Below are 14,600 nucleotides of genomic sequence, written 5' to 3'. Positions count from 1 at the left end.
ACCACGACACAACTCGTCTCCACCACCACGACGCAACTCGCCTCCACCACCGCGACGCCCGCCCCTGCTGCCACTGCCAGCCAGGAATCGACGCCGGCGTGCGGGGAACCAGAGTGCGTGACGCCGACAGGGCCGGACTTCAGCCGCTGGGAGCCCCTGTGGCTCGTGCTTTTCGCGTTGGTGCTCGTTGGCGTAACATTCGCTACGCTTCGTGCTGTGAGGCTGGGCCTCAAGCGGTATTGGCCTTGAAGTAGATCGGAGAGAGATACCTATCCACGCAAGCCTGTAGCCAGAGTTAGCTCTTCGTTATATTTTGAAAACGGAAACCGCAGCAGCCCTTTCCCTACCGTACACGACGGTCGTGCGTCCAGAATTGCCCCATCTCTCCATTGACGGAAAAGATTGCTCGACAGATTTCATTCTCGGATCTTCGTCAAAGTAGGATATCCAAAACGCAGCTCAATGCGCCATACTCCCCCAAACGCCGATCCAACCCCCCCAAGCCCTACGCACTGTTGCCAAAGAATTTTGTAATCTTCTGACTCCCGCCCGCCTTGCCCTTGCTCTTCACCGGACTCCTGGCCGCATTGCTGGTCGCGCTGATCTTGGCCCGAGCCTGCTGCTGTTTTGCCTTGACCGGCGACGCCGCCTTGCCCGAAGCAGCCTTCTTGGTCGGCGGTTCTCCCTTCGCCGGCGACCCTTCCGCCTCCCGCTTGACGCCCCTTTTCGGCGAGCCCATCCCGCCGTCATCAGCCCGCTCCGCTACCTCCTCCGCCGCCTTTTTCATTGTCCCCTTTCCCTCTTCCTCGATCTCCACTTCCGGCGTGAGCGTGCCCTTCTCCGCCTTCCCCTTGGCAAAGAAGTTCGCAATATTCCCCTTATTCTCCTTGCTCGCCAGCGGGATGACAAAGCTGGGCGAGTCGTTCCCCACCTTCCCCACCTCCTTCGCGACCGGATACACCTCCAGCTCGCCCTCAAACGGCCGCAGCACCGCCTGCAGCTCCTTACTCCACTCGGCCCTGCCCGGGTCGAGCCACGTCCACATCGCCTCGGACCGGGGCTCCAAGATGACGGGCATGCGGTCGTGCAGGAACCTTAGCTGCGCGTTGCTGTCCGTCGTGATGATGGTGTACGTGTACAGCCGTCCCGCATCGCCATCCCTCCCCCCTTTCCCCCCATCATGATCACCGCCAGCGCCACCGCCCGGGTCGTCGCCGCCCTCGAACCGCACGCAGTCCCACAGCCCGGCAAAGCACATCAGCCGGCCGTCCCTGCGGCGGATGTAGTGCGGGACCTTCTCCTTGGGTCCCTTCTTGAGCCACTCGTAGAAGCCCTGGGCGACGACGACGCAGCGCTTGCGCGCCTTCATCGACGCCCACATGCCCCCCGGCGAGGCGAGCGAGTCGGCGCGGCAGTTGATCGTCTTGAGCATCGCGCCGTAGTCTGGGCGGCGCCGGGTCCAGGAGGGCACGAGGCCCCATTTCATGGACTGCAGTTTGTAGCGGTGGTGTTGGGCAGGTTGGGCAGGGGTAGAAGAGGGCGGTTGTGCTTGTGCGTCTTCTCGCTGCTGTTCCGGTTCCAGTTCCGGTTCTGCGATGTCGGGTTCGGCAGCGCCGTGGGCGGCATGCTGGTGGTGATGGCTGCTGGGGCGGCCTGCGCCGTAATCGGGCACATCGGCGCGGTAGACGATGCCGTGGTAGCCCGGCGCGAAGTTGTAGCTCTGGCGCGGGGCGCCGTCGCCCTCGTCGGCGGGCGCGTCATCGACGGGCATGTCGTCGTCCAGGAGCATCTGGCGGATCTGCGAGGGGCGCTGAGAGGGTGTTAGCCATCATACGGAGAAAAAAAAAAAGAAAGAAAAGAAAAGAAAAAAAAGGTCAACGAAGATAACAGAGAACTGGAGAAATGGCAATTCAAGGTGACGCACCAAAGCCAAGGCGTACCGGCCGCACATGGTACTCCGTAGTTAGTTACTGAACTGCTGGACGTAAATCACAGTCAACGTGCAAAAGTAAGGTCGGAAATGGCAAGTTCAAGTCCGAAGCAGTTAAAGCCAGGCAAGGGCGTCGACGGTCTTGATGACCGATTGGCGGGGCTTGTGCTCAACGAGCGATGACGTCGCTGTGAGGCGACCGCGTCTGGGGCCGGAGACGACGCGACAAGGGAGCGCCAGATCACGTGATACCCCTGGACTGGCCCGACTCGACATCGCGGCAAGCGTTGACCGTGCTCATCTTCCCTCCCGGCATGCCGAAGAGCGGATGCGCCAACCGTTTCTCAAACATTCATGTAGAATGCTAGCCAAGGTACTTGTTGACTGCGAGCGGTCTATTCATGCTCAGAAGAAGGCCACAGTCCATCGAGACCACCGGGACGGAGACGGAGACTTGGACTTCGCTGTAATTCAATTCTAACATTCGCACCTGGACCCCTGCTCCGATGATTGCTCCTTTCCTCTACACTACCCAAAACCTGGGAGCCCCACCCGGCATTAACCAGCCACAGCTACCATCCCGGCCTGTTCCGGCCCGCTCCTCCGCTTCGCCAACCTCAGCTTCCGCTTGGCGGCCTCGTCCTTCTTCCATGCGTCCTCGAACAGCGTCGGCCGGCGGGCGATCTGGTGGTCCCTGATGCCCAGCCTGCGCACGACCTGGAACGCGCCGGTGCCGATGGACATGGTCTGCCCCATGATGATGCACTCGCTGACGCCCTGGATGCGGTCCTTCTTCATGCCCGCGGCCGCGTCGAACAGGTGGTCCGGCGTCTTCTCGAACGAGGCCAGCTGCAGGACGCTGTCGCGCATCTTGGCCAGCCCGAACCGCGTGATGCCCAGGACCTCGCCCTTGTACGTCATCACGTCGGCCAGCAGCTCCATGTGGCGCGGGTCGATGCTCATGCTGGACATGACCTGGCCGATCTCCTTGGCGATCGTCGTGCGCGCCGCCTCGATGCCCAGCACGTCGCGGCACTCCATGACCGAGTTGGTCACGCACTGCGTGCCGATCACCCCCTCCGTCGTCATGCACGCCCGGAGCCCGTACCCTTCGACCAGCACCTCGTGTTCGTTCGCGTCGCTCGTCTGGATGATCGCCCGCGCCGCCTCCGGGTAGCCCGAGATGGCCACGTGCGGCAGCATGCGCTTGAGGAAGTTGACCCGCAGCTGGAAGTCGGCGGCCGATTCGTCCGTCGCGCTGGACACGTGCTGCCCCTTTTCGATGGCCGCGGCCCGGGCCCGCGCCGCCTTCCGGGCTGCCGTGACATCCTGCCACGTGTTGCGCACAACCACCTCGACGCGGTTGGCGCTGATCCTGAGGTCTTCTGGCTCCACCTTGAGCTTCAGCTTCTTGGCCCGGACGATGGCATCCGCGATATCTTTTGTCGTGATGCCGAGCTGCATGTCGGACAAGGCCTGGACGTCGACTTGCAGCACGATCTTGGCCACGTCCGGAAGCCACTCGTCATCAATGTACGAGATGACATCCGAGATGTATGTCTTTTCGATCCTCCCCTTGACCACGCGCGCCGCCTTGATGTCCCACTTGTTCTCCAGCTTGCACGTGATGACGGGCGTGCTAATGAGCTTGGATGCGTTGATGATTTCCTTGATACGGGGTACACCCTGCGTGATGCTCATACCCGCGACACCCGCAAAGTGGAACGTCTTCAGTGTCATCTGAGTGCCCGGCTCGCCGATCGACTGCGCCCCCACCGCTCCCACGGCATGACCCGGCTCGACCCGCGCCCTCCTGTACTTGTGGAGGCACATCTGGATAAATGTTCGCAGTGTACGTTCCGACACCTTGGCCACCCGGTCGACGTGCGCCTGTGCCTTGGCTCGAGCTGCGTCACCAAACTCATCCTCGCCATCGACCTTTCGCCGTAGATCCTTGAGGACGTACTCGGACGGATCGCGCGGCTCGCCAAGCGCGTGCATCCCCGTTTCCGAGCCGCCCTTGGTCGCCGGCTCCCACTTGTCAATCGCCTCTCGCATCCTCTGGTCGGTTGGCGGAATGCACGGATCCAGCCCAACTGCTTTGCGTGCCTTTGCCAGCTTCAAAGCTCGTTCTCTCACGTAGTCGTGGATCGTATTGAGGAAAACCCGCACGCTCTCGTGTTCATCAATGGCAATTAGGACGTCATGGTCCATGCTCTGGCGAATCGTGTCGTCGTCGTACTTGATCTCCTCGTTCGTGACGAGGTGTCGCCTGACGTACTTCTTCCTCTCTGCGTCGAGGATGGTTTTACACAGTTCTTGGACCTCCCATGGCAGCAGTGAAGGTTCCGAGTTGCTCCACGTGATGCTTTGCGCGTGATTCCAAGTCCTGGCGAAGTCGACAGGCTTCGCATCGCCTTCCATGTCGACGGGATCCAGCCTGTCCGCGCCATACTGGAACTGCACGATTCCGCCCTCCGACGTACGGACCGTGTCGTCGTACTGCGCTGAGAGGTCTTCCAGCGACTTCATCAGCCGTCGAGACATGTAGCCCGTCTCAGCCGTCTTGACGGCTGTATCGACGAGACCCTCTCTGCCGGAGATGGCGTGGAAGAGGAACTCGGTCGGGACGAGCCCGGTGTAGAAGCTGTTCCGGACGAAGCCCTTGGAGGGAGGCTGGCGCGCATTCTTGTGGAAGTGCGGCAGACTGCGGTCCTGGAACCCATCTGGCACACGCTTGCCCGAGATAATCTGCTGACCGACGCAAGCAACCATCTGGGCGACGTTGATCTCGGAGCCCTTGGAACCCGACTTGGCCATGATCAGGGGCGCATTGTTCTTGCTCAGGTTGTCGACGCAGTAGTTGCCCGCCTGCTGTCGGACTTTGCTGAGAATACCCGAGATGATGTTTTCGAGAGTCTCCTCGAGGTTGCAGCCCGGGGCCTTTTCGAGTTTGCCTTGCCTGTAGGTCTCGATGAGGTCGTCGCACTTCTTATATGCGTCCTCTACGAGGCTCGCCTTGTGAGCCGTCAAAGAATCAGATGGCCACACGTCGCCGACGCCGATGGAGAAGCCGCGCAGGGTCAAGGTTCTGGCGCTGAGCTTGGCCAGGCGATTCATGGCAGCAGCAGCATATTCCGGTCCAAAATCTCGAAGGATCACGTAGAAGACCGAGTTTTTCTTGCCGCCTCCGACCGTCGACTTGTCCATCCTCCCGCACATGACTTCCGAGTTGCGGACGACCAGGAAGGCGTCGTCAATGTCCATGTCTGGAATCTCGCCGTCCTGTTTCTTCTGGAAAGCTTTGTTTTTCGCGTCGAGGTTCACAAGGACTGGGGATTCTTTGTTGGGCCGCATCATGACGTTGAAAATTTGCTTGCCCGTCCAGAGCGCCCTTGGCTTGATGATGGCGGGCGGGGGGAGCTCGAGGTATGTGTCACCCAGGAGCATCTGGGTGCAGATGTAGGTGAACGTCGTCCGGTCGAAGAAGCGGTCCTTGCTACTTAGCAGGAATGCTGCCGTGATGAAATCCTGCGTGGCAGCAATGATGGGCTCGCCGTTCTTGGGCGTAATAAGATTGTGCTTGACCCCCATCAGGTTGATGGCCTCCGCCCGGGCCTCCTCCGTCTGCGGGACGTGCAGGTTCATCTCGTCGCCATCGAAATCAGCGTTGTACGGGGTGCAGACACACTCGTTGAGACGGAACGTCCTCCAGGGCCGGACCTTGACGAGATGGCTCATGATGCTGAGCTTGTGCAAGGAAGGCTGCCGGTTGAACAGAACAATATCGTCGTCCTCGAGGTGGCGCTCAACGACATCGCCGAATTCCAGGTTGTCTGCGTGCCGCTCTCGGAGACTCTCCTTGCCGATCTTGAGGTTGTACTTGGAGCCGTCTTTCTTGATGATGCCCTGGGCTCCGGGCCAGATGTGTGGCCCGTTGATGACACGCTCCCTCAGCTTCTCAATGTTGGCGTGATTCACGCGCTCTGGGTATGTCAAGTTCTTGGCAACGAGCTGAGGGACCGCTACTTGCTCGATGCTCAGGTTGGGATCAGGCGAGATGACCGTTCGACCGGAAAAGTCGACACGCTTTCCGGAGAGGTTGCCACGGAATCGGCCCTGTTTGCCCTTGAGGCGCTGGCAAAACCCGCGAATGGGCTTGCCGAACCCGGGCTGGTAGAGGCCCGGCACATCGCTGTTGACGTACATGCCCACCTGCAGCTGCAGAAACTCCCACTGCTCCATGATGACAGGCAACGCTACTCCTTTCTTCATCGACTCCCGCAGATGGCCGGCATACAAGATGATTTCCGACAACTTGCTGGTAATGTCGTCCTCGTTACTCGCATTTTCCTGAGCGACGGACGGTCTGATGCAGATTGGTGGCGCAGGGACGTATTGCCAGAGGAACATTTCTGGCCGGCCCTCGGCGGGATCCAGTCCGAGGAACTCGCAATCGCTCGGGCTGATTTGCTTGAAGAGATTCAGGACTTTGAGCGGGTTCAAGTCATCCATCGCCTTGCGCGTGTGTTTCTCCAGCTCAGGCGTGTATTTCTTAGCCTGCTCGAACGACGCATCGAACTCGAGCTTGCTCTGCGGGGCGATCTTCTTCTGGGCCGTCGATTTGTTGTAGGCCGCATACTTGTCGTGGACAAGCTTCATGACGCTAAGTTTCCGAATCACACCCTGGATCGAGCCACAGTACGGGCAGGTCTTCGCCTTCCTGCACTGCTCGTTGATTCGTTTGAGGATGGCCGACCGCCGCAGATTGTCAATGCCGGGACGGCGCAGCTCCTTCAAAAACTGGCGCCGTTCGGGCTCCTGCAGGAGGACCCTGGCGCAGTCCTTGCAAATGTTTTGCAGCGTCGCCTGGATGTATTTGAGATAACCGATGTGGAAGACCGGCAGCGGTAATCGAACGTGGCCGAAATGACCAGGGCACTCTTGAAGTCCAAGGTGGCACGTGCTGCATTTGTTTTCTCGATTCGTGCTCGACGTTCCCTGCAGACGGTGTCAGCTCTCGGTCTGCCAGAGTTGGGCGCGCGCATCGCTCACCAGCCGCGGATCGAGCGGGCCATGGGGAAACGCCGTTCGCCGGTTCTCGACATCGTAGAGCAGGTTATCCGAGACCTCGAGAACGCCCTGGCTTACGATATCTTGGTGCGACCTGCACAGAAACAGCCCGTCAGTCATCGCTCGTCAACAACCGGGCCGGCCTAGAGGGTTCCCCAGGAGTTTCTCCTTACTGAATGCCGAATTTGAGCGCCTTGAAGCGTTTTGGCACCTGATCGACCACCTGTTCATTGTGTCGGCGGGCTTTCTGTTGAGTCGCCATTGTGTGCACTCAAAGGTGGGATCTTGGGGTGACGAGGTCCTCGTCAAAGCAAACAAGGGTTCGGGAGCGGCCCTGGATGTCCTCTCGCTTCGCTACCTGCTCATAGCGGGCAGTGCGTGTCCTGCGAATCCTCACTGGTCGGCAATTGGAAGTCGAAACGGGACGAGAAAGCTGGATTCCAGCGTGGTGGGATATCTGAGTGGAAGGCAGGTATCACCACGATCCCGACGCACTGGCGGCAACGAAGTGATTGTCCAGTCTTATCACGACCTGATGATCGCGGACAATTTTTGTTGGAGGCGGGGCGTGCAGAAATGACTCCAATTCCAGGTCGTGCCCCACCATCGCCCCGCTAACGTTCACGCTTGGGGCGGGCCGCCCGCTTGCAGGAAGCATGGGAGCACGGCCCACTGTCCCTGCCTGCCGGAAGGAAGGCCAAGTCGCCGAATTTGACCAATCATCGGCCGTGCTGCGAGCACCCTTCCGTCATCGTTTGGCCGGGGCATGTCGTCCTGCAGAGTTGGCCCGATATCAAGACCAAGCTCTCGACCTCGGACCGAAGGATTGATTCCGTGCCTCACGCTCGGAACACGGTTGGTGCGATGAAACAACGCATAAGAAGCATCTTCTTCGGACCTCGTTGGCTGAGTTCTTGGCTTCTCAATTGCGTAGGTCTACAGTAAACTGCCGCCGAATTTCGTCCTGCGTCTCTCCGCCGCTCGCCTCTCCGCGCCCCGCCGCTACCAACAGGTAGGTCCTGCGAGCCACAATCAGCGGCACGAACGTTGCGTCTGCCTCTCGCCCCACGGCAAGACCAGAAACCACCCTCCGTCTCGTTCCACCATTTCTTCAACGTTGGCGTGTTCACTGCTATCTCCCGCTCGCCCGCTCTGCAGCTTGGGACGACGTACTCTCGATCGCAGTCCTCGACGGCTCTGGCAGGGAAGGAGGATCGCGAGACCGCTGTTCGGCTGGCCGCTCGGCCACACCGGAGCCATGGCGCCCGGGTCCGGCGACAAGAGGGCGGAGAAGTCGTACCTCGCCTCGGCCGTCGACTCGATCAATCCTTGGGCCGGAAGCCGCAGCGCGACACCGACGCCGAAAGACCCGCAGCCGGTTGTCCCTCCGCCAAACTCGGGTGACCATACCACGAACCCGTACTACGGGCAAAGCCTACAACGTTATCCCCCGGATTGTCCACCTCTGAAGGTGCAATGGTTCCACGCAGTCGACGTAGGTTCCCGGGTTGCGCTCTCGGCGGCGTATCATTGTGTTCCAAGCCGTGCTGACACCGGCTGTCCCTTCCAGGTTCCCAAGCGAAAACCGAAGTTTCTGCAATCTAAGAACAGCAGCGACGCGAAGCCCCCGCAGCCGAAAAAATTCGTCGCCTTCTCCGCCGAAGACTCCCGTGCCATCGAAGCTGCCTACCAAGCCAAGTTACAGGAGCTGGAGGAGGGAAGAGGCCAGGGCCAAGGGAACGTCGCTGCGGGTGCTGGGCGGAAACGGCCGCGCGCTACTTCGACCGAGGGGCCCCAGGACGCTGACGCTCCTACAGAACGAACCAAAGTGCCGGTAAACGAGGACTTCCTGTTTGACGTGAATATAGAAGATCGTGAACTTGCCCCGGTCTACTGGGAGGGCCCTGTGTACGAGGTGCGACGTGGAAGCTGGTTCTACCAAGAAAGCTCCGGTCTCCGGCCCTGCGAGGAGAATCTGGCTGCCCAGCTTGAGGAAGGTTACCTGAAGGTCAGACCCTGGACTTACCCGCCTCGATCCCGTAGCAACTCGGCGTCAAAAACGGCTCCTGCGAAATCCTCGGTTGACAACCTGAAAGGCGCTGCCGACGCACTGGACGACGGCTCCAAGAAAGCTTCCGCAGCGCCTCAGCATCAGCCGCAGACCTACCGTCTGTTTGGAAACTACATGAATAGCGTTGCGACGTACCAAGACGCAACCACGGCTTGGTTGTCGTCGGACAGCATGCTGTCTTGGGTGACATCGACAGTGTACGAGAAGTTGGCGGGCGGAGGTTATCTGGGCGGTGTGAAGCTCGTCCGAGGCTACGTCGAGCCCAACAAGAAAGCCAAGGATAACAAGCGGCCATCGACTCCGACCGGGACAAAGTCAGCGTCGAAGGAACGAAGCGACAAGCTATCCAAGGCGCAGAAGAGACGCTCTGCACCCCCCTCGACAGCGGAATCCGAGGCAGGCGACCCGAAGGGGGAGATCTCAGACGGTCTCGAAAGCACGCGGAACCGTCTAACACGGCAGCTGTCAAACCTGATTGAAGGAGTCGAGGATCCAGATGCAGAGGAGGAGGCCGTCCGCGAGCGCGAGGAGGAGGAAATCTCGGAAGAGTACAATGCGAGAACGGGGGACAACCAGGGACGAGACATCGAGCATCTCGTGCTTGTTACTCACGGGATAGGCCAGCTCCTCTCGCGAAGGTGGGCGGTTTCGTTACGTTGCCAGTCTGGGAGGGTTCTTTCGACTGACAGGGAATCAGGATGGAGAGCATCAATTTCGTGCACGACGTCAACGTGCTCCGCAAGACAATGAAGTCGGTCTACGCCGCTTCGGCAGACCTGCGAGCATTCAACTCGGAGATTGACCAGCCAGGGCTTGGGAACAGCCGCGTTCAAGTGCTGCCTGTCCTTTGGCGCCATCTGTTGGATTTTCCGAAACGGAAGCCAAAAAGGGAGCACGACCTCGGGGAGATATTTAACGAGGAGGACGACTGTAAGGCCTCTCCCCACCTGCATGATGGCTTGCTTGCACGGCTAACACCCGCGAGACCCTGCTCTCGAGGACATCACCGTCGAAGGAGTCGCTTTTGCCCGGTCGCTCATCTCCGACCTCGCTCTGGACGTTCTCCTCTACCAGAGCGCTTACCGGGAACAGATTGTGGAGATCGTGCTGAGGGAGTCGAACCGGATCTACAAGCTCTTCAAGGAGCGCAATCCTAAGTTCAACGGCAAAGTACACATTGTCGGGCACTCACTGGGTTCTGCCATCATGTTCGACATCCTCTGCCGGCAAAAGGAGAGAGCCAAGACTGTCGAGCCTCCTAGGAATCCCCTTCGGATCTGGCCAGCTTCGCAAGACCGGTACGAGTCGACGGAGCCGAAGGAGCTGGCTTTCGACTTCGACGTGGACAATTTCTACTGCCTCGGGTCGCCGATCGGGCTGTTCCAAATGCTCAAGGGTCGCACAATCTCGGGCCGAAACCTTCCCAACGCGCTCCCGTCCGAGAGCCCGCTCAACCCGGATTACGCGGAGGATCCGTTCTTGGACGTCCCTCCTTCTCAGTCCTACTCCAGCCAGCGGGTCTCACCTGTCACCGGCCTCCCATTCAGCGTTTCTTCTCCCAAAGTTGGCCAGCTCTTCAACATCTTCCACCCGTCCGATCCCATCGCCTACCGTCTCGAGCCGCTCATCTCGCCCATCATGACGACTCTCAAACCGCAGGCCCTCCCGTACACAAAGAAGGGACTCTTTGGCTCCGTCGCACCCCAGGGCCTCACCGGCATCGGCGCCAAAGTCGGCCAGAGCGTGTCCGGGCTGTGGAGCAGCCTCAGCGCGGGCATCGCCAGCAACCTGCTCAATCGCAGCCTGGGCCTCACTAACGAGGACGTGGCCAAGATTACGGCGTCGCAGCAAAAGCAGCAGCAGCAGCAACAACAGCTACAGCAGCAACAGCACGCCCTGAGCCCCGGCGCGGGGACCAACATCGGCGCGGGCGTCATCTCGGACGCCAAGCGGCTGTCGGACGTGGAGCGGAGCGAGAAGACGGCGGAGCGCATGCGGAAGCTGGCGACCGGCGCGGCGAACGGCAACGAGGCGACGCTGATCGACGACGAGCTGGAGACGCTGTTCAGCCGGTTCCAGAAGAGCCGGGCCGAGTTGGCGGCCAAGGAAAAGGAGAACGACAAGGACAAGGAAAAGGAAAAGGACAAGGACAGCCTCAGCCTCAGCCGGCAGAAGTGGGTCGAAGAGGAGAGGAAGGCGCAGCGCTTGAGGCGGGAGGAGGCGAAGATCCGGGCGCTGAATCGGAATGGGAGGGTGGATTACTGCATTCAGGAGTAAGCTCGCTAGCCACCCCCACCGCTTCACGTCCCTCGGTGGAAATTACTGGTTGGCTTGGCTGGCTGACTGACTGACTGGCCCGGTGCAGGAGCGTGCTCGACTTCAATCCGATCAATACCATTGCTTCACACATGAGTTACTGGGCGGACGAGGATGTCAGCCACTTTATGTTGTCGCAGATGCTGTCGAGCAAGGCGAGGACGCCGAGGGGCTGACGGGTCTTGGCTAATGGGGGGGCAGTCCGAGGGGGTGGTTGTCGACTACACTGGTGTTGTCAAAGGGGTAGGGATTGCATACTTAAGCGTGCATTGGGGGGTAGAAATGGTCATATCGTCTCAACACGGAATCCGGTGTATAAATTGGTTTTCTGCGACTTCTGCATATAGATCGAGGTTAACAACCAAGAAGCCACCATGTGCCGCAGCAGGACAGGCCATAAACATCTACAGCCACACCCACTCCGGTAGACCGTCATCTCCCAGCCCAACCTTTCCCCTTCCGCCCCGTCCCAGCATCAAACGCCCTCGACGAAAACCAAACCATCCCTCCAACGCTACCCACCCTCCAAAGAATTCATCACCCAACTCAGCTAACTCGCAACAAACAACCCCCCCTCAACAAACCTCGTCCACGGCTCCCCCAACTCAAGACACACATCCCCCGCCGTGCGCCCCGCGCCGTCCCTCACAAACCGCACATCCTCCGCCCCCGCCTCCACCGCCTGCCTACCCTCATCCCAGCAGCGCGGCAGCCCCATCCCCTCGGCCGCCTGCACCACCGCGGCAGGGAACTCGGCCCGCGCGACGCCGCTGCCCAGCCACAGCAGCGCCCACACGGCCTCCTCCTGCCGCGCCTCCAGCGCCACGTGCAGCGCGCCGCGCAGGCCGTTGAGCGGGTCGCGCCACGCGAGCAGCTGCGCCGGGGTCAGCGATATCTCCCCCTCCCCCTCCCCCTCTCCCTCCCCCTCCGAGGGGAGTTCGGCCGGGTTGGTGGAGCCGGAGCTGGTGGTGGCGAGGGAGCCCAGCAGGTCGAGCATGCCCGGCACGTCGCCTTCGGCGACGAGCGCGTGGAAGGCGCGCGCCGGGCGGGCGTAAGGGTGCGCGGTCAGGAAGGCCTCCTCGGCCAGGTGCGGGGCGATGTCGAGGTCGGGTTGGACGCCGCCTTCGTTGGTGTAGGTGGTGAGAATGGGGGGCGGGGTCGTGGTACCGGTTGGTGGTGGTGGTGCTGATGCTGATGAGGAGGAGGAGGAAGAACCTGCGGGGGCGGCGGTGGTGGTGAGGGAGGGGAGGTCGCTGTTGCAGGAGGGGCAGTGGTAGGACGCGGCTACGATCTCGGCGGCCAGGTCGAGCAGGCATTGCCAGTGGAAGTGGCAGCCGCAGGGCAGGTGGAGGTCATCGGGCACGGTCTGGCCCTCGTCGCCGGACTCGTCCGGATCGAGGGCTAGGATGAGAGGGTCGTGGCAGGATTTGCATGTGTCGGCCATCTTGGGGTGGCTCACTCGGATGGCGATGAATCAAGGTGAAGGGGGTTGTGGAATCCGAGGTCTATTTGTTTTTCTTTTTTGGCTGGGAACAGGTCAGTCAATGCGCGCCAAGTAGAATTCGTGAGAAGGGTCATACCGTTGAGTCCCGTGGGGTTTGCACTGATGGACTGCGACTGAGATTCGGTATGTATCTGGTGAACCAAAAAATTCTGTCTCATTCACCCTGGCTCATGTCAAGCAACAAACACTGCAGAGGAAAACCAGAATTTTTGGTGGGGCATATGCAAGAACCAAAGCATGATGTCGGCCTTGACAGTTCACGGGTTAGGGTTGGCCCGAACTGGAGTACTCAGTATTGTACAACGCCCTGGCCGTCGCTTCGACGCACGCCCCCCTGGATTTCGTGGAAAAGGAAATCTACACTTAGAAGGCCAATATTCATTCCAGATATTAATTAATTTTGATACGTTATAGATAGTCACGATCCCATGTGGAAGAGATCACTGGAGACTCAGGCGCGCAAGCCACGATACATTCAGGGGTTCAGGGGTTCAGGGGAGTTGTCCTATGTCCGTGATGAGTGTAAGAAGCTGCCTACCTGATACTCTGGTAGCCAGGCGGGCAACTTTCGAATGCTGTTGATTACCGATCTTAGCCGCTTCCTTGACATTCAACACAGTCAGATATCTCTCATCCTAGTGACCTCCTGTTGCTGGGCTCAGGAAGGTCATATCTGTTCGTGGAAGTCCCGGAGCAGTCTCTCACATATAAGCGGCAGGGCTAGTGAAATTTTCAAACTTCACTTGGCTCCCAATAGGTAGCCAACCTTCATGCGGTCGACGTAGGTGATTCAAACATCTGGTTCGTCGCCTCAACGTCAGCGTTAACGTCCAAGCTCTCAGATGGTTTCTCCCGCGGCCGCGCCGACTTGCTGTCGAATCCCACCTGCTCGTCTTTGCTTCCCCGCGGCCTCGATGTCACGTATGCATGAGGGCAACTGTGCCCTGTTCGAGCAGTTGCTTCATGGCGGATCGGAATGGCGCTTCCTCTCCAGACAATCCTCCAAGTCACGAGGTCGTGAACTCGTGCCACCCCTCGTGCCACTACACACAAGGGCCATGCCCGGTGTTGGCTCGGAGGATCGGAGACTCGGAGAGCAGCGTGGGGGGTTACTTGACCTAAACCCTTCGGGAGCACTTTTGTTCTGGTTCCGCATTGCACTTTGGCTGGGCAAGACCAGCCTTGTCTGGAGAGCTGAAGCGGCGGACCCTTGGCTCGGATGCAAGAGGCTTTTTACCCCGGATTGCCTAACTGCACGTGTCTATCCCCTGTGTAGATCTCCCCTGTTGCGTCGAGAACTTCACGCATCTGGATACCCAGCGGTTTCTTCTGGCCTTCCAAGCCTGTCTTGCTGCAAGCACCTTGAACTTTGGTGGTCCTGTGCGTTGTGGCCGTCCAACAATCTTTTTTCTCTCCGAGACCTCAAGGTCACGTTGACTTGTCACTGTCGCGGGCTCGAGAGTGGCGGTTCACATACCCCTCAGATTGCGTGACCATTCCGCTGTAGACGTAGGCCCTTCGGCTCAGGACCTCGCCGACCAAAAGCTAAGGTCTGCCATGGAGGTCGCCGAGAGTTCGAGAGCGGCAGATGTGATGGGACTCGAAGCTGTCGGGGGACATCAGGAAGCTAGCATGCAGTGGAAAACAGTACCTAATTGATACTACCCCACAATGGTCTGCCATCCAGTCGTTCAACGGGCATGTTC

The 14,600-nt window shown here is 59.8% G+C and overlaps 4 protein-coding genes across 4 annotated transcripts; 1 reads left to right on the top strand and 3 right to left on the bottom strand.

Annotated features, from left to right (window-relative positions):
- Positions 1-108: 108 nt before the first annotated feature.
- THITE_2110901 (uncharacterized protein) lies at positions 109-2,136 on the bottom strand. Its single transcript, XM_003650889.1, has 2 exons — positions 1,925-2,136; positions 109-1,810 (listed from the first exon to the last, which is right to left on the bottom strand). Exons 1-2 carry the CDS (start codon positions 1,949-1,951, stop codon positions 506-508), a joined length of 1,332 nt encoding a protein of 443 aa, XP_003650937.1. The 5' UTR covers positions 1,952-2,136; the 3' UTR covers positions 109-505.
- A 12-nt stretch (positions 2,137-2,148) lies between these two features.
- Positions 2,149-7,541, bottom strand: THITE_2110899 (uncharacterized protein). The gene is made up of 3 exons (XM_003650888.1): positions 7,177-7,541; positions 6,986-7,097; positions 2,149-6,931 (listed from the first exon to the last, which is right to left on the bottom strand). Exons 1-3 carry the CDS (start codon positions 7,263-7,265, stop codon positions 2,489-2,491), a joined length of 4,644 nt encoding a protein of 1,547 aa, XP_003650936.1. The 5' UTR covers positions 7,266-7,541; the 3' UTR covers positions 2,149-2,488.
- Positions 7,542-7,766: 225 nt separating this feature from the next.
- THITE_2110895 (uncharacterized protein) lies at positions 7,767-11,824 on the top strand. The gene is made up of 6 exons (XM_003650887.1): positions 7,767-7,858; positions 7,938-8,498; positions 8,574-9,712; positions 9,772-10,004; positions 10,060-11,347; positions 11,440-11,824. Exons 2-6 carry the CDS (start codon positions 8,262-8,264, stop codon positions 11,564-11,566), a joined length of 3,024 nt encoding a protein of 1,007 aa, XP_003650935.1. The 5' UTR covers positions 7,767-7,858; positions 7,938-8,261; the 3' UTR covers positions 11,567-11,824.
- Positions 11,825-11,865: 41 nt separating this feature from the next.
- THITE_2142472 (uncharacterized protein) lies at positions 11,866-12,834 on the bottom strand (the record flags this gene model as incomplete). Its single annotated transcript, XM_003650886.1, has 3 exons — positions 11,866-11,874; positions 11,953-12,575; positions 12,606-12,834. 3 exons carry the CDS (start codon positions 12,832-12,834, stop codon positions 11,866-11,868), a joined length of 861 nt encoding a protein of 286 aa, XP_003650934.1.
- Positions 12,835-14,600: the final 1,766 nt, after the last annotated feature.

Source organism: Thermothielavioides terrestris, chromosome 1 (assembly GCF_000226115.1).
Source record: "Thermothielavioides terrestris NRRL 8126 chromosome 1, complete sequence".
In the NCBI taxonomy this organism is placed as follows: domain Eukaryota; kingdom Fungi; phylum Ascomycota; class Sordariomycetes; order Sordariales; family Chaetomiaceae; genus Thermothielavioides; species Thermothielavioides terrestris.
Note: the sequence above shows the minus strand (reverse complement) of the source record. Positions and strands in the feature narration are given on the sequence as shown.